The sequence below is a fragment of the Myxocyprinus asiaticus genome, chromosome 15 (assembly GCF_019703515.2).
Source record: "Myxocyprinus asiaticus isolate MX2 ecotype Aquarium Trade chromosome 15, UBuf_Myxa_2, whole genome shotgun sequence".
NCBI classification, from domain to species: Eukaryota; Metazoa; Chordata; class Actinopteri; order Cypriniformes; family Catostomidae; genus Myxocyprinus; species Myxocyprinus asiaticus.
The window spans coordinates 9,805,409-9,830,223 of record NC_059358.1 but is presented as its reverse complement, the minus strand read 5'-3'; the positions used below and the strand labels follow the sequence as shown (position 1 = coordinate 9,830,223).

The 24,815-nt window shown below is 38.8% G+C and overlaps 1 protein-coding gene across 2 annotated transcripts in view; it reads right to left on the bottom strand.

The window, feature by feature from the left end:
• Positions 1-1,518: 1,518 nt before the first annotated feature.
• The window catches only part of LOC127453451 (centrosomal protein of 85 kDa-like), a 34,483-nt gene continuing 11,186 nt past the window's right edge, over positions 1,519-24,815 (bottom strand). For both annotated transcript variants that reach the window (XM_051719802.1, XM_051719801.1), the window contains 11 exons: positions 18,932-19,650; positions 11,386-11,516; positions 11,141-11,258; positions 10,864-11,049; positions 10,495-10,647; positions 7,222-7,376; positions 6,955-7,072; positions 6,730-6,780; positions 5,000-5,107; positions 4,578-4,830; positions 1,519-2,664 (listed from right to left, as the gene is read on the bottom strand). In XM_051719802.1, coding sequence (XP_051575762.1) covers positions 2,501-2,664; positions 4,578-4,830; positions 5,000-5,107; positions 6,730-6,780; positions 6,955-7,072; positions 7,222-7,376; positions 10,495-10,647; positions 10,864-11,049; positions 11,141-11,258; positions 11,386-11,516; positions 18,932-19,650 — 2,156 coding nt within the window. In that variant the 3' untranslated portion in view covers positions 1,519-2,500. The remainder of the gene's footprint in view (positions 2,665-4,577; positions 4,831-4,999; positions 5,108-6,729; positions 6,781-6,954; positions 7,073-7,221; positions 7,377-10,494; positions 10,648-10,863; positions 11,050-11,140; positions 11,259-11,385; positions 11,517-18,931; positions 19,651-24,815) is intronic.

The window sequence follows — 24,815 nt, the reverse complement described above, 5'->3', positions numbered from 1 at the left end:
TTGATTGATTTATTTTTTTTGCAATCGGCGAATTTCAAACATTACAAATAAACATGCTACTAAGACAGACAGAAAACATGGACAAATTCTTGAAAAGGAAAAACATTGCCGATGGTTAGCCTATGTGGGATAGTGGTGTGCCATAGAATTTTTCACCAATTCATATTGGTAGTAATCAACATTATGACACAAATGCTGTCGATTGAGCTTAACTTGTGTTGAACCCAGGAAGATTCTCATAAGATAAAAACACATTTCTGTTGTGAAGAATCAGAATTGTACATACTGAAAACAAATGTTTGATATAAGGTTATGAAATTACAAATCTTTATTTTTAAGACAAATAAATCAACATATGAACATTTAGTGTTATTATAACATTTTGGCATGATGCTCGCCTGGCTGGTTTTGTGATAAACCTGAAAGAAAAAAAAAAAAAAAAAAAGTAATGCAATGTAACATTGTTCAAACTGGTTAGAGATGTTTGTAAACCCTAACCAAAGATGACAATTCCCCTTGAAGTACTCATCACAATACATCTGGTCCCACTTTGCAATCCTGATATCTTGGCAGTTGCGCATTACATTAGAGAAAGATGATTATTGTTTATATTGGTATGTTGTGCTGTCAAGCTATTAAAAAATTCAGCAATTACAGATGACTTCACTGATCGTAAGGCACCAGGTGTAATGTTTGACAGTGCACTTACTAATACAATATTTGCTTCATACGTTTAATTCATCTGGTGTATTGATACAATGACATCATTATTTTTACAGTTGACTGAACAAATTATAAACCAGACAGCAAATATATTATGGATTACAAAAAAGAACTTCATATCCTCATGTGCTTTTATTGGCAAGGCCTATAGAAACCAAACATTCAAAGAACTACTTTGTTCATTTGACAGAAATAGAGTCTGTTAAATATAGTTCGGAGATAGTTCACCCAAAAAATTACAGTTCTCTCATCATTTACTCACCCTCATGCCATCCCAGAAATGTTTGACTTTCTTCTTCAGCAGAACACAAACGAAGATTTTTAGAAGAATATCTCAGCTCTGTAGGTCATACAATGCAAGTGAATGATGATCAGACCTTTTTAGCTCCAAAAATTACATAAAGGAAACATAGAAGTAATCCATCAGACTCCAGTGTTTAAATCCAAATCTTCAGAAGCGACATAATAGGTGTGCGTGAGAAACAGATAAATATTGAAGTCTTTTTTTACTCTAAATCTCCACTTTCACATCTGAAAGTCACATGTGGTTCCTGTTTAGTTCCGCTTTTACTTCTGAAAGTTGAAGTGCAGATTTAGAGTAAAAAAGGACTTAAATATTTATCTGTTTCTCACGCACACCTATTATGTCATTCTGAAGATATGGATTTAACCACTGGAGTCTGATGGATTACTTCAATGTTTCCTTTATGTGATTTTTGGAGCTACAAAGGTCTGATCACCATTCACTTGCATTGTATGGACCTACAGAGCTGAGATATTCTTCTAAAAATCTTCATTTGGGTTCTGCTGAAGAATGAAAAAGTCTTACACATCTGGAATGGCATGAGGGTGAGTAAATGATGATAGAATTTTCATTTTTGTTTGGACTATCCCTTTAATGCTGTACTCAGGACAAAGTCAAAAAGGACACCTTTGAAAATACTGATAAACTGATAGGAAAGGGCAGTGTTTAAACCCCTTTCTCATTTGCAGATCAAACTATATTAAACAGAACATGGCCATCTATTTGCACAATTGATTTTTGAGCGATTTCAGGAAGAGTTCCACTTACCTTAATTTACCTTGCATCATCCTGCTTTAAAATGTCACTCTTTAATGTTCTGCTATAATACGGTCTACAACAAAACTTCCTTACAGTATTAGTGAAATGGTTCGGACATATATTTGAACATGTTTAACCTCCATATGTTAAATATGAGGGAATGTTTTAGTTAATATCCCAAAAAACCAGAGATTCTGGTATTGCCCAAATATTTTCTCAGCCTTAGATGCTGTATTTGGTGTGACATGTTCTGTTTACTTTGAGATGATAGATGAACGTAATTAAATGTCACCTGTCATTACATGTGACGAAGCCACACTCTATACTAGACACTTAACCATTGTTAAAAAAAAAAAAAATGGCATGTTAGTTCTTAACACAGTAATCCTGAACACAAAAAGAACTTGTCAGTTGATTGTCAACTTCATCACAGGCATTCTCAAATACATGACTAGGTTTATATTAAATTACAATTCTCTTTCTACTGCACAAAAAAAATCATCAGAATTTTAGCAAAATATCTTATGAAAGCTTTGTATAAAAATAGCCCTTTGATTTACGAGATTATAGTGTCATTACTGTTGTTAGCCCAACACGGCTTGTTTTGGTAGAGCTTCTAGTGTATCAAAATCTCTGAAAGGCACCAAACCATGACATGAACTGTTCTCTTGATTCAGAGTTACCATCACTGAGCACAAGCTGCTTTGTCCAGGCTCACTGAGTGATGCAGTTTTCTCCCATGTCTTGAGCGTAACGGTCAGAGATGGTGGTTCTCAGTTCCTCAACATCCCGTCGGAGCTGCTGAGCTTCATGTAGCTTCTTCTGCAGGCCCTCGGGGCTCAGACAGTCCTCCCACTGCTCTGCTACTGGAGGGGGAGCTGCAGGAGACAAAAACAGAGTCAGAACTGCAACAGCTGATAACGCCCACAACACAGATGCTATGGTCATTGAACTTAAGCTGTAACTTCACAGAAAGCAGTCTCCATGACAGAATGATGCCAGCTTTCACCATGACATGACATAGTTATTGTCTGGCAACAACTACTACAAAAGAATACCATAGAATACCAGTTTTAAGTAATAACATTTAATTCTTCGACCTGTTTGGATTTGCTTGTTAAAAAATTTAAATGGTCATATTTCACCCCAAAATCAAACAAAAGAATTAACAAATTATATTTTGCTAAAATGAAATTAATTTGTTGCATAATAAAAACATTTTCATGACAATAATTAAGTCGAATTACCGTAATAAATAAACGATATAAATAAAACTCAACTCATCATTTTATGAGAAATAAAAAATATTTAAAAATGTAAAGTATTTATTAAATCACAGTAGTATTTGTTGTACTTTATTTTACTGTAATAAATATACTATATTACAATAAAGAGAATGTAATTAGAATCACCCCTGACAATAGCTGTAATTAAAAAAACTAAAAATGTAAAACATTTGGATGCATTAAAGTAATGAGAATTTTGGTGGATGATGTGCTAAATTGTCATGAAAACGTCAATAAAATGCCAAAAATCTGAAACAAACGCTTTATTTGAATTAAATATAATTTCTTTTCTTTCCTTTTTTATTTTGAGGTGAAATGTCACCTGGGCATGTTTTCATGAGATTTACCCTACAAGCATGAGTGCACATATTTATTGTCCTTTCATTAATCATATGTATATATATTTTATTAAAATCAGTATATAATATATATATATATATATATATATATATATATATATATATATATATACATACATACATACATACATACATACATACACACACACACACACCCACACACACACACACACAGTACTGTGCAAAAGTCTTAGGCACTTCGGCACAAAAGCATTTGTCTTAAGATGGTTATTTATATATCTTCAGCTTTAGTGTGTCAATAGGAAATATAAATGTTAGACTCCCAAACGTTACTTTTGCAAATAGAAAAGATTAGAATAGAAGAACAGGGAACCCTGCAACAGATGTCATGGCCCCCACAAAGCCCCCCACCGAATATTGTGTCAGTCTGGGGTTACATGAAGAGGCAGAAGCAACTGAGACAGCTTAAATAGATAGAAGAACTGTGGCGAATTCTCCAAGAAGCTTGGAATATCCAAGAAAAACTGTGTCCAGGTGTACCAAGGAGAATCAGTGCTGTTTTAAAGGCAAAGGTGGTCACACCGAATATTGATTTAGCTTTTTTATGTTTACTGGACTTTGTATGACATTAAGTGATAAATGAAAACTATTTACGTCATTATTTTTGAAGACATCCTCACTATGCAACATTTTTCACATGTGACTAAAACTTTTGCACAGTACTGTGTGTGTGTGTGTGTGTGTGTGTGTGTGTGTGTGTATATATATATATATATATATATATATATATATATATATATATATATATATATAAAAAACAGTAAAAAAGAAAAACTAAATTACAGTAAGGAGAATTAAATGAGGATCACCATTGAGAATAATGGGAATTACAAAAAATAAAAGTAAAACATTAAGATGTATTAAAGTAAAAATAATTTAGGGGGAAGATGTGCTTAATTGTCATTAATAATGCCATTACAATGCCAAAAATATTTATGGTCCTAAAACAGGTCTTATTTTAATGAAATATCATCTCTTTTTTTCCATTTGACTTTGGGGATTTATGAGGTTTACCCTATAAGCAGGTGAAGGTAGTAGATTATGCTACCACCAATTATATCTGCATTATGTGATGGAGCTCTAGTTTCCTCACTATCATTTGTGGACAGCAGAGGGTGAACTCACAGGCAATTCCAAGCAGCATGGAGAGGTTTGGGTCTCTACCATGAGCTCGCTGGGTTATGACATTGCAGAGGGAGCGAAGGTCACACAGACAGGAGGCCATCTCTCCATACAGCCTCTGGGTAAGCCTGGCTCCTGCAGGGAGTAACGGAGCACTTCGTTCAGACAGACCATGACCGCTCAATGACTCCTCACCCTGAGGATGCTCCTGCAGGGTGAGATTGTGCTCCATCAGCTCCTGGTTCTGCAATGAGAGCTGAAATACAAAAACAACAGAGCTCAGTTCTCCTGTGTGCTATAAAAACACAAAAGCACAAATGAGTACAATGATCTTCAAAAGTCTTCAAAAGATCCAGAGCTCAAACCAAAGACATTGCTGAGGCAACAGATTTTGAAGGACAGGTACAGATATGTAAGCTACTAACCTCCTTCATAGCGCTGCGTAACTGCAACACAGCCTCATCTTTCTCTGCCACCTCCTCTCGCAGGCTCTGACTACTGCACTCCTCCTGAGAAAGCTGCTCCTCTAGAGTCTGGGTTAACATACACACAATTTTACTGCTTCAACTAATTTCATGAACCTTTAAAAAAGGTATGTCATGGAAAACAGGTTTTTTTTTTAAATAAAAGATACTATGTACTATGCAGGCATACTCTAACTTTCACAACACAAAGCTACAAAAACGAGTAAATCAGAAAGTCATCGTTGTGATGTAACAACTATATCCAGTACAATGGACAGCATACTACTGTCAGTCCAAAAGAAGCAGCCTCTTGTAAACACAAGTATAACTGGGAGAAACAATGGGCTGTTTTTTTCTCGTATCCTTTTTCTTCTTTTACATTTTTGCACTTTATTGTCATGCATTAATACACTGACGTAATGACTGATGTATGTCGTCATGAAATCAGAGACCCTCCCCTTAAAATCTGAACACAAGTGGTCACAGAAGACATATTATGACCAGGTATAAACAGGGCCCAAGTTACTGTTGAAAGTGAATTACTGAGCAATTGATCATAATATAATTGGCAAGTCTGGCAGAATTGAATTAGCCACACCCCCTCTTTCCAAAACCCTGCACATAAAAACAAAAAAAAGAGAGCAGAAGAGCAGAATTAGAGCTTGCCCCCACAGTTATCAAAACACAACAGTAGCAAAATGGCACACCAAAAAAAAAAAAATGTTTACAGCACCTTTAACCTTTAATAACAGTCTGCACTAATACAGTCCATAATTACAGTCATTTGCAATTTCCTGATTTTGTGTCTAGTTTATATATTAGCCCATAGACAACTATTTAAACGGTGTCACAGTGGTGTCTTGCTCACTCCGGGCATTAAAGGGATAGTTCACCCAAAAAATGAAAATTCTCTCATTGTTTACTCACACTCATGATATCCTGGGTGTGTATGACTTTCTTTCTTCAGCAGAACGCATTTGAAGAAAAATATCTCTGCACAGTAGGTCCTTAAAATGCAAGTGAATGGTGATTCAACTATAACCCAAAGCTTCCAGTAAGCTTCACGAGAAGGAGATCACGAGGTCTCTCGACATCCAGGATAAGCACACAAATGCACCACTGTGAGTAATGAAACAGATAAATTCAGATCTAAACCAAAATCAACAAAGCTTCTGTATAGCGTTCCTCCTACTTACTTGTAAACAGCGCTGCTCTTCCATGTGTGTCGCACGTGCCTCAGTTCTCACATGTCTCACGTGCCAACGCGATTATGTCACGCGCATACCGTTGCGGAAGGATGATGTAGAGTTAAAAAAGTACTTGAATACTGATCTTTTTCGCACCAAAAGTGATCGTGTCGCTTTAGAATACATTAATTTAACTGCTGGAGTCAGTATGGATGATGTTTATGCTGACTATCTGTTCTTTTTTGAGCTTCAAAAGTCGAATCACCATCCACTTGCATTTTAAGGACCTACTGAGCTGAGATATTTGTACATTTTTCTTCAAATGTACTCTAGGGAAGAAAGAAAGTCTTACACCCCTGGGATATCATGAGGGTGGGTAAATGATGAGAGAATTTTCATTTTTGGGTGAAATATCCCTTTAACTTACTTTTCTCTGTAAAGTTGCTTTGGAACAACATGTAATGTGAAAAGCTCTACACATAATGAACTGAACGGAGTCTTTACCCTGATCTGTGAGCCCAGCTGCTCCATTCTCCTGAGTTGCTTCTCAATGACCTATAAAAGAAAGATTCATTCAGATTCTACCTTCACATGTTTGCACAGAACAAATAAATACTGATAAAGGAGTATAGTTGTTTTTTTGTTCTACTAACAACAAATCATTTGCTGAGTATTTTTGAAGCTGTTTAGCATGTCCTCTAAGAATATAGTTGGAGATAAAAAAAAAACCTTTTTGAGTCGTTGTTGCTCCTCTTTCAAAGTAGTGTTTTCCTCTCGTAGCTTCTCGATGTCAAGAGTGGGCAATCTCACTCCATCCTCAAGGCTTTCCTTTACTCTGTTCTGGAGACTAAACACAACGGCACAACAAACAATATTAGACCCCACGTCTGTCAACTGATTTTGGCTAAAAAATTTACTGAGCTTCCAGCCTGGACAGCTGAATGGAGCCATTGTGTCATTCTGTTTAAATGTATGAGCTTATGCATTTTTTCCTACCTCGTGACTGTTGTAAATAGTTCTCTCTCCTTGCATCTCTGTTCTTCCAGTTGGGTCTCTTTGTTGCGTACAGCACTGTGGGACTCTTCCAGTTGGACCTCCAGATCTCTGACAGTGGCATGGAACTGAGCTGCCCTATCCTCTACCTCCTCCAGCTACAACACAATATTACAGGTGTAATGTTAATATTAGAGGTCGACTGATAGTGGACTTTGCCGATACGATAACTAAAATGGTGTAAAAGGCAGATAACCTATTAATCAGCCGATCGATTTTAAAAACTATTTATGTAATGTTAAAAAAAATCCTTACTCTGACAGCCACTGTCATAGACGCTATTTCACAGTCACAAATGAATAAAAGCCCAGATGCAGTTTATTGTTCAAGCAAAATCCCAATAATAACCAGAAAAAAATTCAGATTTGGTTCAGAGTGTGGACTTTTAACTGTAAACAAGCCCAGAACAAACAAGGGGCTCTTATTGTGAAATGACAGAAACTTGGTCGTGTTATAATGCTAGTTTTTAACCAAATTAGGCTTTTTATATGTTTACCAGATGAAGTTTTGTATATACAGTACAGACATTTCACCAGATGGGTATTAATGAGGAGTAAGGTTTATAAGTATTTGCAAGATATGATGTTGGAGACAAGATGCATGTACTGACAGGACACATTTCCATATAGTCAAGTTTTTCTTTGCATACCCTCTCTTCAATTTAGAAAACTAACAAAACATGTATTAAAGTGAGGATAAAAATATAGATGAATATTTTTAATGATGAAAGATTTAGATATAGCAAATCCCCACGTGATTGTTAATCACAAATAAATAAAAAGAACTATTGGCAACTATAGGCATTGATTTTTGCCGATAACCAATAGTTCCAAAAAGAAACTATTGGCACAGATTAATCAGTAAAACGGATACATCGGTCTTCCTCTAGTTCAGGGCTCTATGCTTGTGCTCCTAATTAGAAAAATGTAGGAGCACAGTCAGAAATTTAGGAGCACAGTTGTAGTCCAGGTTTTTTTTTTTGTTTTTTAGAGATGGTAACGTTAATGTGCCACAATATAACATGCACAAAAAGGCATGAGAAAAAGGAGCTCATCAATTATGACGAAATTCAGGAACATAGCGTGTCATGACAAAGGAGTTTAAATTCTTATAAACCAAATTTAATATTTTCAGTTAATCTGACAGGCTGTCTGCAAAAAAAACAACCTGTTTCACCTTGTGAACATAAATACTGTATACAAAAACACAATATTCAGTCTTTGATGTGTGGTCCTCTTAAATGTACAGTATTTAAGAACTCTAAATTGTCATCTGCACTGCTGAACACAATTAATGCTTGCTCGGTTGACTGAAGGGGTGAAAAGCAGCCAATCGCAGAGTGAAACAACTATTGTGCAGTGTAGATGCATTTGGGAGTTGTAATTTTTATTCCGATTGTACTATTACAACACTTCATGAGCTTCAATCTAGGGTTGGGAATCTTTAGGCACCTCACAATTCCAATTCTGGAAGTCACGATCCGGTTTCAAAACGATTCCTGATACATCTACATTTTTTACTAATTGATTATTCTGCTGTGCAAAGGCAAAACACAGTAACTTCACATTTTAACATAAATTGGGGTTCTTAGATGACGTTGCCCTGTGACTGACAGGTCTCGCTCAACTATAACCAGGTTTTGAGAAAACTGCAGTAACTACAAAATCCACACTCAAATCAAGTAACTGTTTTGTTGGCGTACAGTGTATTTACAGCCTTTTGATTTTTGCTCCAGGTTGATTACACATACACTATATTGCCAAAAGTATTCGCTCATCTGCCTTTAGACGCATATGAACTTAAGTGACATCCCATTCTTAATCCATAGGGTTTAATATGACGTCGGCCCACCCTTTGCAGCTATAACAGCTTCAACTCTTCTGGGAAGGCTTTCCACAAGGTTTAGGAGTGTGTTTATGGGAATTTTTGACCATTCTTCCAGAAGCGCATTTGTGAGGTCAGACACTGATGTTGGACGAGAAGGCCTGGCTCGCAGTCTTCGCTCTAATTCATCCCAAAGGTGCTCTATCGGGTTGAGGTCAGGACTCTGTGCAGGCCAGTCAAGTTCTTCCACACCAAACTCGCTCATCCATTTCTTTATGGACCTTGCTTTGTGCACTGGTGCGCAGTCATGTTGGAACAGGAAGGGGCCATCCCCAAACTGTTCCCACAATGTTGGGAGCATGGAATTGTCCAAAATCTCTTGGTATGCTGAAGCATTCAGAGTTCCTTTTACTGGAACTAAGGGGCCAAGCCCAGCTCCTGAAAAACAACCCCACACCATAATCCCCCTCCACCAAACTTCACAGTTGGCACAATGCAGTCAGACAAGTACCGTTCTCCTGGCAACCGCCAAACCCAGACTCGTCCATCAGATTGCCAGATGGAGAAGCGTGATTCGTCACTCCAGAGAACGCGTCTCCACTGCTCTAGAGTCCAGTGGTGGCGTGCTTTACACCACTGCATCCGACGCTTTGCATTGCACTTGGTGATGTATGGCTTGGATGCAGCTGCTCGGCCATGGAAACCCATTCCATGAAGCTCTCTACGCACTGTTCTTGAGCTAATCTGAAGGCCACATGAACTGTCTGTAGCGATTGACTCTGCAGAAAGTTGGCGACCTCTGCGCACTATGCGCCTCAGCATCCGCTGACACCGCTCTGTCATTTTACGTGGCCTACCACTTCGTGGCTGAGTTGCTGTCATTCCCAATCGCTTCCACTTTGTTATAATACCACTGACAGTTGACTGTGGAATATTTAGTAGCGAGGAAATTTCACGACTGGACTTGTTGCACAGGTGGCATCCTATCACAGTACCACGCTGGAATTCACTGAGCTCCTGAGAGCGGCCCATTTTTTCACAAATGTTTGTAGAAGCAGTCTGCATGCCTAGGTGCTTCATTTTATACACCTGTGGCCATGGAAGTGATTGGAACACCTGAATTCAATTATTTGGATGGGTGAGCGAATACTTTCGGCAATATAGTGTATCTGCTTCTGTGAGAGTGCAGAAGTCAGCCTTTGCTAAACTTTATCTTTATCCTTAATGAAGATAAACAATACAATAGAACCAGGTGTGTGATCTACTGGTGCTGTGGATATTGTAATGGTATCTGGAAACAAAACAAAAAATCTCCAACTGAGGGTTATGAGCAATTGCATCAAAAGCAAAGGAAACAAAGTTGTGTTGGCTGATCATCAGAGAGTGCTGCACCTTTTTGTGCTGGGCCTGGTAGTCTTCCATGGTGGGGAGGTCAGCCAGATATCGCTCAAGCGTCTCAATACGTTGCTGCTTTTCTTTGTTCAGCTCAGATTCCTTCTGGCACTTCTTTTTCAAGCTGTTGATGTGCTTGTCCCGACTGCGGATCTTTATGAAAAAGAGCAAATAGAAACTTCCATGATTTTTCCATGACCTTTAAAGATTTAATTAATTTCCATGAATCTTCCTGACCTGGAAATCATAATTTTAAAATTCCATTATATTTCCAAGTTTTCCATGACTATAGGAAGCTTTATAGAGCACTCATCTAGGGCATGGAGTATGGTGGTTCAAATAAATGGGTCAAGCTTAGGATATCCTCACCCTCTCCTCTTGTTTCTTGAGCTCCTCTGCATGTTTTTCACTGCTTTCTTTCAAGACTGTGTTTAAACGCTGTGTCTCGCCTTCTACCGCACTGACTCTCCTGTCCGCTTCGAGCTTCTCCTTGGTAAAGCAGTCTTTGCGTTCAGCAAACTGGACACGCAAAAAAGCATTTTCCCGCTGGGCCTCCTATTAAACAAACAGAGAAGACGTTTTGAAAAAGTGTCAACTCAGTTTTGATGCAGAGTATGATACAGGTGTATATAAAGGTGTGTCTAACCTGTAGTCTCAACAGACAGACATCTGTGTAAGGGGCTCCACGTCCCATAAGGGCACTGTGTACCTGCAGTTCACTCTCTCTAAGATGCTGCTCCAACTGAGACATTTGCTGTTTTTGCCTGCAATGCAGCATTTACTACATTTATCTCAGAATCAAGCACAATTTCATTGTTTAATGCTGAGCGTATTCAGATTTAGAATCTTCAGAATTAGAGCAAGACATGATCTACATGATCTTGGAATTACCTTTCAATAGTAAGTTCTTTCTCTTTCAGCAAGTTTTCGTTGGCTTTGATAACAGCATCCCACTTGCTGTTCTCTGTGTGAGGAGTTGTTGGATACAGAGAGGCATATTGTGCACACCCTTCTGTCATTAACTGCAATTAAAGGGGTCATGTCATGAGGAATTAAATGTTCCTTGATATTTTTTTACATAGAAGAGGTCATTGTATTATAAAAACATACTGTATGTTTTAGAATTCAAAAATTCCTCTCCAGACCAAAATGAGCATTTATTGTTTCCACCCTGCAAAAACGACTCGTTCTGAAATCTCCCCACTGTGACGTAGAAGATAAGAGTAATTTGCATAGTCCCCAGCTCCACAACATACGTAATCGTTGCGGTGAATTCAGAAAGAGAAAGCGCATGAGGGACGCCAACACTGGAAGTTGCACTATTTATACTGTAGTTTGCTTTTAACTAACGAAAAGATTAAGATGTGGAGTAACAGACCCCGACATTGTTGTGTTCCTGGTTGTGGACAAACTGAATCTCTGCATAGTCTTCTGAATGATCCCAACGTTAGAAACGAGTGATTTATTCAAACAAGCATCAATTTGGAATTAAAATATTTTTTGCACATTTTCTCTATGGACTCTTTTGAGAACTATGATTCAGGCTTTACAAAGAAACTTGTATTGAAAGATGGAGCAGTGCCAATTATATTGGACACGACAGTAATGCCGGTGAGTAACAAATATAATTCTAATGTTTTATTTCACTGAGTTTGTTTGATATGAATTATAGTCAGACGTTTTTATTGCATAATAACCCATGATCAAAACTCCAATGCGGAGCAGAACATGCTTATTCTACAGTTGCTCATAAAAAAAAATACATAATGAATTATTGATCTGAGATTGAGAAATTATTATGTTAGAAGAATGCGGCGCGTGACAAAAGACAGTGTTGAATTATATGCTAGTAAGGCTGCCAGCTGTCTCAAGGATGTCCTATATTTTGACTGAAATGAACATGTCTGGACGCCCTTTGTTCTGTGATTAAGTGGCTGTTCAATCAAGAGATACCCTCTGCCCCATTCAGCCAGGAAATTGATTGCGCAAGGGAATCCCCACCAGGCGAACATCTCACATTTGTCGACATGGGAAGCGTATTAATGCGGAGCGAGACAGGGGAATCCTGCAAGCCCACAGTTTCTTATAACTCACTTTACAGCTGAATACAGATTTAATAACCTTTCAAATTCACTATAGTTGGTCTGGACTATTTACAGTTAAAATCAGAAGTTTACATACACCTTAACTAAATACATTTAAACTCAGTTTTTCACAATTCCTGACATTTAATCAAAGAAAGCATTCCCTGTCTTAGGTCAGTTAGGATCACGACTTTATTTTAAGAATGTGAAATGTGCTTTTATTTCTTTCATCATATTTCCAGTAGGTCAGAAGCTTACATACACTTTGTTAGTATTTGGTAGCATTGCCTTTAAATTGTTTAACTTGGGTCAAATGATTTGGGTAGCATTCCACAAGCTTCTCACAATAAGTTGCTGGAATTTTGGCCCATTCCTCCAGACAGAACTGGTGTAACTGAGTCAGGTTTGTAGGCCTCCTTGCTCACACATGCTTTTTCAGTTCTGCCCATAAATTTTTTATCGGATTGAGGTCAGGGTTTTGTGATGGCCACTCCAATATTTTGACTTTGTTGACCTTAAGCCATTTTGCCACAACTCTGGAGGTATGCTTGGCATCATTGTCCATCTGGAAGGCCCATTTGTGACCGAGCTTTAACTTCCTGGATGATGTTCTTGAGATGTTGCTTCAATATATCCACATAATTTTCCTTCCTCATGATGCCATCCATTTTGTGAAGTGCACCAGTCCCAGCTGCAGCAAAGCACCTCCACAATATGATGCTGCCAACCCCCATGCTTCACGGTTGGGATGGTGTTCTTCAGCTTGTAAGCCTCACCCTTTTTCCTCCAAACATAACGATGGTCATTATGGACAAACAGTTCAATTTTTGTTTCATCAGACAGAGAAAATTTCTCCAAAAAGTAAGATCTTTGTCCCCATGAGGACTTGCAAACTGTAGTCTGGCTTTTGTATGGTGGTTTTGGAGCAGCAGCTTCTTTCTTGCTGAGCAGCCTTTCAGGATATGTTAATATAGGACTCGTTTTACTGTGGATATAGATACTGGTCTACCTGTTTCCTCCATTATCTTCACAAGGTCCTTTGCTGTTGTTCTGGGATTGATTTGCACCAAACTACGTTCATCTCTAGGAGATGCGTCTCCTTCCTGAGCAGTATGATGGCTGCGTGGTCCAACGGTGTATATACTTGTGTACTATTGTTTGTAAAGATGAACGTGATACCTTCAGGCGTTTGGAAATTGCTCCCAAGGATGAACCAGATTTGTGGAGGTCCACAATTTATTTATTTTTTCTGAGGTCTTGGCTGATTTCTTTTGATTTTCCGATGATGTCAAGCAAAGAGGCACTGAGTTTGAAGGTAGGCCTTAAAATATATACACAGGCACACCTCCAGTTGACTCCAATTAGCCTATCAGAAGCTAATTGTCTAAAGGCTTGACATCATTTTCAAGAATTTTCCAAGCTGCTTAAAGGCACAGTTAACTTAGTGTATGTAAACTTCTGACCCAATGGAATTGTGATATAGTCAATTAAAAGTTAAACGATCTGTCTGTAAACAATTGTTGGAAAGATTATTCATGTCACAAAGTAGATATACACATACAATATAGGATAAAACTACTTCAGTAAAACTACAGTTTGCTAATATGAAATCTGTGGAGTGGTTAAAAAATGAGTTTTAATGACTTCAACCTAAGTATATGTAAACTTCTGACTTCAACTGTACACTGTTGTCAGCATTACTTCATCACCAAATCCTGTATACCTAATAATATAAGTATTGGGAAGCAACAGTGTGCAGACTCTGTTCAGTTTTCAGTTATTCAGTTGAACAACTGTTGTAATTTGATTGTGTGCTTCACGTATATCAGGACATACAGCAATCAGTGATTGTCTGGAGTGCTTTTAGTGGATTTGTAAATCGCTTGCATGTTTTCATTTTCATTTTTGGAAAATACAGTTCCACACAGCGAGAGGGCATTCACTCTGCAAAGATTTTATCCAATCAGAAATGTGGACGTGTTTTAAAGGGTCATGAAACCCCAACGCATTTGAACAGATATGTACAGGTTGCACATCACTGAAAAACATGATAGCACTTAATATGCTTGTTGTTGTTAAGGGAAAGTGGTTATTTTTTCATTTCACTGATCCATTTCGTTCTTCTGGTTTCAAAACGAAATTTGAAGCAACGACACAAAATTAAGCAAAAGCGTACATTCCGAGATATTATTGGTAGGACAGCATGTATTTTCGTCACCAGATTCTGGGCATTTTTCCACATTCATGAGAAGGAACGTTTCCGTCCAATCACAGCACTGCCTCATGCATGAGTTGGCATTTCAGCAACAGCGGATAATTATGTCCATGAGTTGTAATGAACGAGACTTCAACAGCACTCAGAGAACAGACATGAGAGTGGACTTATACACTAAACACCGCTGTAAGATTGAAATCTCTCCACAAAACGCACCGCAGTCCATCACCTGACCAGCCCGAGCATTTCTTGTCTGCAGTTATGCTAGTTGTGCTCCAAACACGTGGTTTATGAGGGAGGATTGTTACAAACGCTGATTCCATCGCTTCTTCTCTGTGTGGAGGATAATGGAGATGACAAGATTGAAATCACATGTCAGAAAGGAGCACAGTCCACTTCATAACCACACCAAAGTGAGCATGTTTGTTGGCCAGCCACTGTAGTACTTCAAACATGAAGCAGCGGTGTATTCCAGGAGGGTGTTCCGTTTAGACATCACTGATCGAGTCTTCTCGTGTATGATCATATACAGTATAATACAGCTTGTTCAAAAATAGAATATTTATAAAATATGCTACAAAAAATAATTTGTAACCACTAGATGGCAATATTTATCCATATACCATCATTATTCCTGTCTTTTTGCAATTTCTTCTTTGTCGTAACAATCTCTGATGTGCTAGTTTTATTACAAAGTAAATGGCTGAATTAAAATATGACTTCTAAAATGTTGTGTATCACAACTGCAAGAAAGAAACTGTGTGACTATGGCTGACTGTTATAGATATATATACACACACACACAGTATAAAGGCTCTATAGAATAATATTTGAATAGAGGCACACAACCTCAAAAGCATCTATAGAATTAATCTCTCACTTTAGCTATAAATCTTATAATATATAAATCTATTTTTTATCTACTTTACATCAAGTTACTGGAATTTACACCCATTGTTTACCGGTGTTATGTCGTCATGACAATGGAGTTGAAATACTGGATAACTTTACACAGACATGGTTAGTAAGCAATTATATACAGTGGTGTGAAAAAGTGTTTGCCCCCTTCCTGATGTTTTTTTATTTTTTTGCATGTTTGTCACACTTAAATGTTTCAGATCAAACAAGTTTAAATATTAGTCAAAGATAATACAAGTACACACAAAATGCAGTTTTTAAATGAAGGTTGTTATTATTAAGGGAAAACTAAATCCAAACCTACATGGCCCTGTGTGAAAAAGTGATTGCCCCCCTAAACCTAATAACTGGTTGGGCCACCCTTAGCAGCAACAACTGCAATCAAGCGTTTGCGATAACTTGCAACGAGTTTTTACAGTGCTGTGGAGGAATTTTGGCCCACTCATCTTTGCAGAATTGTTGTAATTCAGCCACATTGGAGGGTTTTCGAGCATGAACAGCCTTTTTAAGGTCATACCACAGCATCTCAATAGGATTCAGGTCAGGACTTTGACTAGGCCACTCCAAAGTCTTCATTTTGTTTTTCTTCAACCATTCAGAGGTGGACTTGCTGGTGTGTTTTGGATCATTGTCCTGATGCAGAACCCAAGTTCGCTTCAGCTTGAGGTCACGAACAGATGGCCGGACATTCTCCTTCAGGATTTTTTGGTAGACAGCAGAATTCATGGTTCCATTTATCACAGCAAGTCTTCCAGGTCCTGAAGCAGCAAAACAGCCCCAGACCATCACACTACCACCACCATATTTTACTGCTGGTATGATGTTCTTTTTCTGAAATGCGGTGTTACTTTTATGCCAGATGTAATGGGACACACACCTTCCAAAAAGTTCAACTTTTGTCTCGTCAGTCCACAGAGTATTTTCCCAAAAGTCTTGGGGATCATCAAGATGTTTTCTGGCAAAAATGAGACGAGCCTTAATGTTCTTTTTGCTCAGCAGTGGTTTTCATCTTGGAACTCTGCCATGCAGGCCATTTTTGCCCAGTCTCTTTCTTATGGTGGAGTCATGAACACTGACCTTAACTGAGGCAAGTGAGGCCTGCAGTTCTTTGGATGTTGTTGTGGGGTCTTTTGTGACCTCTTGGATGAGTCGTCGCTGCGCTCTTGGGGTAATTTTGGTCAGCCGGCCACTCCTGGGAAGGTTCACCACTGTTCCATGTTTTCGCCATTTGTGGATAATGGCTCTCACTGTGGTTCTCTAGAGTCCCAAAGCTTTAGAAATGGCTTTATAACCTTTTCCAGACTGATAGATCTCAATTACTTTCTTTCTCTTTGTTCCTGAATTTCTTCGGATCTCGGCATGATGTCTAGCTTTTGAAGATCTTTTGGTCTACTTCACTTTGTCAGGCAGGTCCTATTTAAGTGATTTCTTGATTGAGAACAGGTGTGGCAGTAATCAGGCCTGGGTGTGGCTAGAGAAATTGAACTCAGGTGTGATAAACCACAGTTAAGTTATGTTTTAACAGGTGGGGCAAACACTTTTTCACACAGGGCCATGTAGGTTTGGATTTTGTTTTCCCTTAATAATAATAACAACCTTCATTTAAAAACTGCATTTTGTGTGTACTTGTGTTATCTCTGACTACTATTTAAACTTGTTTGATGATCTGAAACATTTAAGTGTGACAAACATGCAAAAAAATAAGAAATCAGGAAGGAGGCAAACACTTTTTCACACCACTATAGTCATGTTAAATGTATTGTGCTTAATAATTGTTCATAATAATAATACTTTAAAAAACAGTCTGTATATGTTTTGTGTATTGGACCCATTTACTTTCATTGCATGTGCCTTACTGCACATGATTTGTTTCTTTAGAAAATGAGGGATGAGTTTAAATTATTTTCTGCGGCAATCAACATTATGCCACAAACACTTTCAATACTTTCCTTGTAAGCATAAATATCAAATATCTTTTGTTTTCATCTCCACTCATAATGTGATGTTCAGTCATCTCTGTTGTGTGCATGCTTTTGGAAATAGCTCATGACACCTTCCCGTTTTCCCTCTTCCCACCCACAACACCCGCCCAGATATTCAAATTTTCCCATCCATTTCGAGAGGTGTTTCTCAGTCTGCGGTGTGAAGAATTGAGGCTCATCTAGGTGGGTTTCATGACCCTTTAAAGCTGTACTACGGGCTAAACACAGGGTAGAAAAAGGTCATGTAATATAACAAGGAAGAAAATATAACAAAAATCCATGACATTACCCCTTTAAAAATGGCATTTCGGACAGCAATAACCAGGCCCACATTATTCCACAGACATGTCCACTGATTTCAAAGGCCTGTCATTCACAAAACACAACCCGCCTCTTGCATGTTAAACCATTTACTATCAATTATTATTTTAGCTAATCTTTTATAGTTTTAACCACCAATAAGAGTGAAGTACTCTCAGCTCTCTTTACATCATCAATTCAATTCCACAGATTTTCTCCACAATCAGCACAGAGAATGTGAAAAAAAGTGTGCAGATTTCATGTGGCCTTCTGATAACCAATGGATTTATCTCCTTGCAAGGATAAGTTTTAAAGTTCAAAACAAGTTAAGCTCCATCAACAGCATTTCTGGTTACCACAAAAAAAAAAAAAAAAGAATTGACTTGTCCCTCCTTTTCTTTATTATAAATTATTTTATTTTTTTTAGTAGATTACAGTGAGGCACTTACAATGGAAGTGAATGGAGCCAATTTTTTAGGGTTTAAAGGCAGAAATGTAAAGCTTATGATTTCATCAAAGCACTAACATTAATTATTCTGTTAAAATGTGTATTTTCTGAGCTGTAATGTTTAAATCATAATTTTTTTATGGTCATTTTAGGGTTTACAGTGTGACGTCCACATGGCAACAAAGTTGTAAAACTGGAAAGAACTTTAAACAGTATAGGCTAGTAAGCAATATTTTATCACACTAAAATCATGTTAACATGTATAATGTTCATGTCTTGTGGCTCTACTTTTGAAACATTTTTTATGTTTACAGATTGACCCCATTCACTTCCGTGTAAGTGCCTCCAAGTAACCAAGAGTTTTTTTCTTTTTTTAAAGGAGGGATACGTTGAAATTCGAACCACAAATGCTGTCCATTAAACAGAATATTCCTTTCAAATATTACATAATTATTCCAAATTTCTTCCATGTGAGCAGCAGGACTCTAACCTGCATTTGCTCCACCTGCAGTCGCAGACTCTCAAGTTTCTGCTTCTGCTGCTGCCAGCTGGCCAGTTCACTACAGCGTTCTTGCAGTAAGGGATCATAAGCTCCAGTGCTGGGCTGGTCCCTCAAAAGAGCCTGAGTGTGCAGGCCTTGAGGTACTGAAAACATCCTGGCATCAGATCCTGAATGAACGTTTCTTTGGCTGTAAGTGTCTGCAGGACATGCGAGACTTGCCCTGGCCTCTGGTAGAACTTTATAGGTCTGTTCCAACAAGCCTGTATTTTCCACAAGCCAAGTCATTTGCAGCTGTTGCCGCACATCCGGGGAAAGGCCCCCGAGCAGAGCTGACTGATTAAGTGTGGGCTCCATGGCAGGTACATCAAATTTCTGCCATTCATCGAGTCTTATCTGATCTCCAGAGGGGAAGAGCGAGTGGTCGAGGCCATTTACTAGACTGCGATATCTGCTCAGACAATCAGGTTTGACTGCAGTCGCATCTAAATTTCCTTCGTGCTGAGCTTCCAGGTTGGGCGAGGAAGCAGATTTGGGGAGGGATGACTTGGAGCTGGATGAGCTAGAGGACACCCGGGTCTCATCAGCAGCACATTGCGTGGGCTTGGAAGCCAGAGCTCCAGCCGTGGAGGGCATGACATGGGCGGTGGGGATTGGGATCTGACTGCGGATGGGCTGGAAGGATGGGCTGCTGCCAGTGTTGCAGAAATCTAGAATGGAAACGTCGTGAGACAGTTTAGAGCATGTATGAAACTGTAGTCAAGTTATGTCTTAATGGAGCTACGTGATCCAATGCTAGATTAGCAGTTTGATGCCATAATAATAATTTAAAAAATAATACTGTCTTAAAATATATTTTTTTCACCTGTTATCTGGGATTATATTTTCAAAACAGAGTGACAGTTGCATAATTTAAACATTTATTTGTGGTTCCGTCTACTAGGCTTACACCGTGTCCTAACCAAACCCGACATGACGCCGCGACACGCGATAGGAGGTATAATTTCCATGTTAATCAGAGTTTTTGTTCTAACCTGCCACGACACACGGTGAGCGACAGGGCATTCTATTTTTGGAATGGTTTCTATTTCTGCGACATCGCGCCAGGCAGCGCATTCAACAAATGGGTATAAAATTATTCTTATTACAGTATATTAAAGCTGGCATCTCACTAGCCGGTTCACAACAACTTGATTTTTGGCCGAGGGTGTCACACACCTACCAAATGTTGTGCTTAAGGTCTCGTTCTCTTCAGTCAGAGCTCTGTCACACACACACATACACACCGGTTCAGAATTGCAGAGGGGAGACATACCGGTTCATTCTGACTTTCTCTCCACTTCCCTGTCACGTGAAGATCATCGAAATAAAAACAGGAGTACAGCATGAACATAAACAATCGTAACAGACTGAATAAGGTAACGTAACTTTGCCCTGTGTATGTGTGTGATTGTGTATTTATCCCATCGGGGCTTGCAGTAGAAAGCGTTACGGAGCTGAGAAAAAGAGTTGCATTCAATAAAAAGACTGTTCCATCTGTAATTGCTCTGTTTTTTACATTTTATTTTCAGTTATCCTCATTATAGTGTATTAATATTGCTGCGTTGTGTCGCGCCTGGTGTAGACAGACAGATTGCTTGTCGCTGGAATCTTATCACGTTGCGTCTGATTAGGACAAGGTGTTACAATGTTTGTTTGTTTTTTTTTTATGCCATGCCAGCTTCTATGACTATTTTCATGGAAAATATCCAGGTTAAAAAACAAAACAAAAATGATATATATCACACTGGGCCATGTACCGAACTGCTTATCTGGAGGTGAGAAACTAAAGTAAAAACACACAGAAATGCCAAAATAAAAGCTTGATATAAATCGATCCATGAAACGGAATGAATATATATATATAAAATTACACAGATCAGCCACAACATTAAAACCACCTGCCTAATATTGTATAGGTCCCTCTCGTGCCACCAAAACAGCGCCAACCTGCATCTCAGAATAGCATTCTGAGATGATATTCTTCTCACCATAATTGTACAGAGCGGTTATCTTAGTTACCATAGACTTTGTGTCACTTTGAACCAGTCTGGCCATTCTCTGTTGACCTCCCTCATCAACAAGACATTTCCGTCCACAGAACTGCCGCTCACTGGACGTTTTTTGTTTTTGGCACCATACGGAGTAAATTCTAGACATGGCAGCAACAATCATCCATGCGATTATCTAATCAGCCAATCGTGTGGCAGCAGTGCATAAAATCAAGCAGATACGGGTCAGGAGTCTCAGTTAATGTTCACATCAACCATCAGAATAGGGAGAAAATGTGATCTCAGTGATTTGGACTGTGGCATGATTGTTCGTGCCAGATGGGCTGGTTTGAGTATTTCTGTAACTGCTGATCTTCTGGGATTTTCACACACAACAGTCTCTAGAACTGATCCATAGACAAGTGAATGAAGTATGAATACAACCTGGAACACTTTAGAATAACTTGAATATCAAGTAGTCAAAAACACATAGTGCCCTCAAAACAACAAACTTTATTTTCTTCAATGTTGTCACTCTTTTATTCCTAAATTATTACCACAGCTAAACTGGCTATTTTGGCACCAAGCTTAAAAAAAGTATTGAGCATTTGCATCTACCATCTAACATGCTAAACCACTCAGAAAAGTGGAACACATTACTTACCTTGCTAGCAGTAAAAGAAAAACCTACAAATGAAACCATTTTCATCCACTGAAGAAAGGTGAGCCATATAAATCTTTATACTGACTCCTACGTCGTTCCACTGCATTTCTGAGATTCTGCTTTGAGAGTTTGTTCTCTCTCCTACAGCTCTGTAAACCCAGGTACGCACACGCACAGAAAGGTTAGCGTTATTTATAGATCCCTCTCATGTTACACTGTGTGGTGTCTATGTGATGGCCTCCTACTTTAAACATACAGCTCACATCACACACATGTGCCTAATGGCCCTCAATTCTGTAATAAATCTGAAATGCTGAGGGAAAATGGACACCATGCAAGGAGCAGACGTGTGAGCGACGAGCTCTGCGCACTTTGCTGAATTTTTGATTATTCTCATGTTATAATCTGGTGAAATTTGATACACCCAGTTACACATTTGTCCTTTGTTGCAAAACATGGCAAAGAAATCAAAATCCTCGGGCTCTGGAGACATTAAAAGACACTTACGTGTTCAGGATGAAAGCCCCGACAGGCCTACAGACCGGGGACTCAATTTGGATGGCGCGGCGAGAGAGGAGATCCAGCGTCAGTTGTCCAACATGTCGATGATGTTGACCAAGATTCTTGCTGACTTGGAGGATCTCGCTGTAATACGTCAATCGATCACGGCGATGGAAATAAAATTCTCTGAGTTAGGTACAAGAGTGTCTGATGTTGAAAAACAAATTGATTTTCTGGAATCTTCGGAGAGGAATTATCCGTTAATCCGCCCGCGACCAAAGTTGATCTGGAACATCTCCTTGAAAAGCTTAAAGATCTTGAAAATGGAAACCGCAGGAATAACGTTCGAATTGTTGGAATTCCTGAGCATGAGGAGGGCAGAGATATGGTGAAATTCCTGGACGAGCTCTTCCCGAGTCTGCTTGACATAACAGGCCACAAGCTGGAAATCGAGCGAGCTCACAGAGTCCCAGCTCACAGATCTGCTGAGGGAGACAGGCCCAGATCGATTCTGGCCAGATTTCTGAGATCATCCGATAAAGATCATGTGTTGCGCCAGGCGAGGAGCAAAGGGAAGCTTTCTTGGAAGAACCATAATGTTTTCTTGTTCCCAGACTTTGCGAGTTCGACAAGAGAGAAACGCGATCGGTTCAAGGAATGTAAGAAACTCTTACATCAGAAAAAGATCTCGTTTGCTCTGATGTTTCCTGCCAAACTGAGAATAGAAACGAAAAACGGTCACAAAGTATTCACATGTCCAAATCTGGCAATGTCTTTTATAGAATCAATGGCTGAGTAAACCATTGGATGTTTCTTATGTGAGTGGGCCTGACTCGCTGTACCTAACTCTTGAGGAAGCTGGGTGAAATTTTGGGTTTTTTGCGTTGGCTCCGCCGTGCGGCTGGAGCTTGTTTTATGAATAACACTTTTCCTTAAAGAAACTTTTGCACTGATGGAAGATTACATTTGCATTGAAGTTCCCGGCCAGTTTGAGAGTGGACACTACGGATGACCGCAAAATATTTACATGCTCACACAAAGGATGTCTTTTATAAAGCTGACGGTTTATGTAAGTCATGGTATATACTTTTATGCAGCCTCCGAGTGAACTGACTCGACCATCCGGGGAACCGGGATGCCGGTTTTGTTTCTTTTTGTATTGGTTCCGCCTAGCGGCTGGAGCATGTTCTGTTGAATAACACTCCTTTGGAACAGCTGTGGATTAATCTGTTCGTTCTTTGTGCTTATTCCTCCTGCTGGCTTTTTTTTTTTTTAACGGGACATTTGAGTGATTACGTCATCCACTGAACTCATAACAGCCGGCTCACGGAACATTCGTTTGTCTGTCTGAGGAATCTGAACGGTTTTATATCAGCTAGAATTTATTTTGTGGAAGATCACACCTTTAAAACAGTTCTGTGAATGAATCTACACATTTTTTGTGCTCATTCTTTGTATTAACTGGGTTTATTTCACAAAATATTTTCTGTTATGTAATTTTGCCTCACAAATTTGTGAGGCAAAATTGAGCAATCCGATGGCAAAGTTGTCGTGGGGACTCGTGTGTGTTCATGGACCTTTTGAGTTTAGAGGGATTGTCGCCGGTTGGCGCTGTCTTGCGCAGGGTTAATGCGCACGTTTTTCTTTTTTCTGTTTGTTTTGTTCGGGGGGATGTTCGGGGGTTGATTGTTTCACTAATGGGGAATCTGGTCTTCATAATTTTGTTTTTCACACACAATTTTTTTTTTTTATTTTATCAATATGTCAAATGTTAATATGAGTGGATTGTCTCTCTCCACATGGAATGTGAATGGGTTGGGGCACCCCATAAAAAGAAGGAAGGTTATTACTTTTCTTGAACATAAGAAATATGATATAGTGTTTCTTCAAGAAACACATCTCTCCCCGCAGGAAGCTGAAAAATTTGGGAAGATATGGTGTGGACATGTTTTTTTTAATGCTGGCTCAAGAAAGAGCAGGGGAGTCATTATATTGGTAAATAAACATCTACAATTCAAATTTCTCAAACAGATTAAAGATAAATTAGGAAGAGTAATTATTGTTTTAGCTGAAATTCAAGGGCAAAGTCTGATTTTGGCTAATATTTACGCACCTAACGTTGATGATCAAGGCTTTTTTATAGATCTTGAAGGGATGCTGCAAGCCGCTGGCACCCCTCATGATATAATATTGGGAGGAGACTTTAATCTTTTGATGGACTCAGTCCTTGATCACAGTGAAGCAAAAGTGTGTAAGCCCCCTAGAGCAATATAGACGCTTCACAAGATGTGTAAAAATCTTGGTCTTTCGGATATTTGGAGACTTTTGAACCCATCCGGTAGGGGCTATACATTTTTTTCATCAGTCCATAAGATTTATTCTAGAATAGATTTTTTTTTATATCCAAATCCCTCATTTCATCTGTTGTTGATTGCTCAATTGGAAACATTTTAGTCTCAGATCACGCCCTGGTGAGTTTAGAGATGATGCCACATATAGAGAAAAAGAAATCATATAGTTGGCGCCTTAATGTATCCCTTTTACAAAATCCTGATTTCCAACAAATGTTAAAGACTGAAATCAATGTTTATATGGAGACCAACTGGTCCTCAGTATCCTCTGTGGGCGTGGCTTGGGAGGCACTTAAGGCGGTTCTTAGGGGCCGGATCATACAGTATGC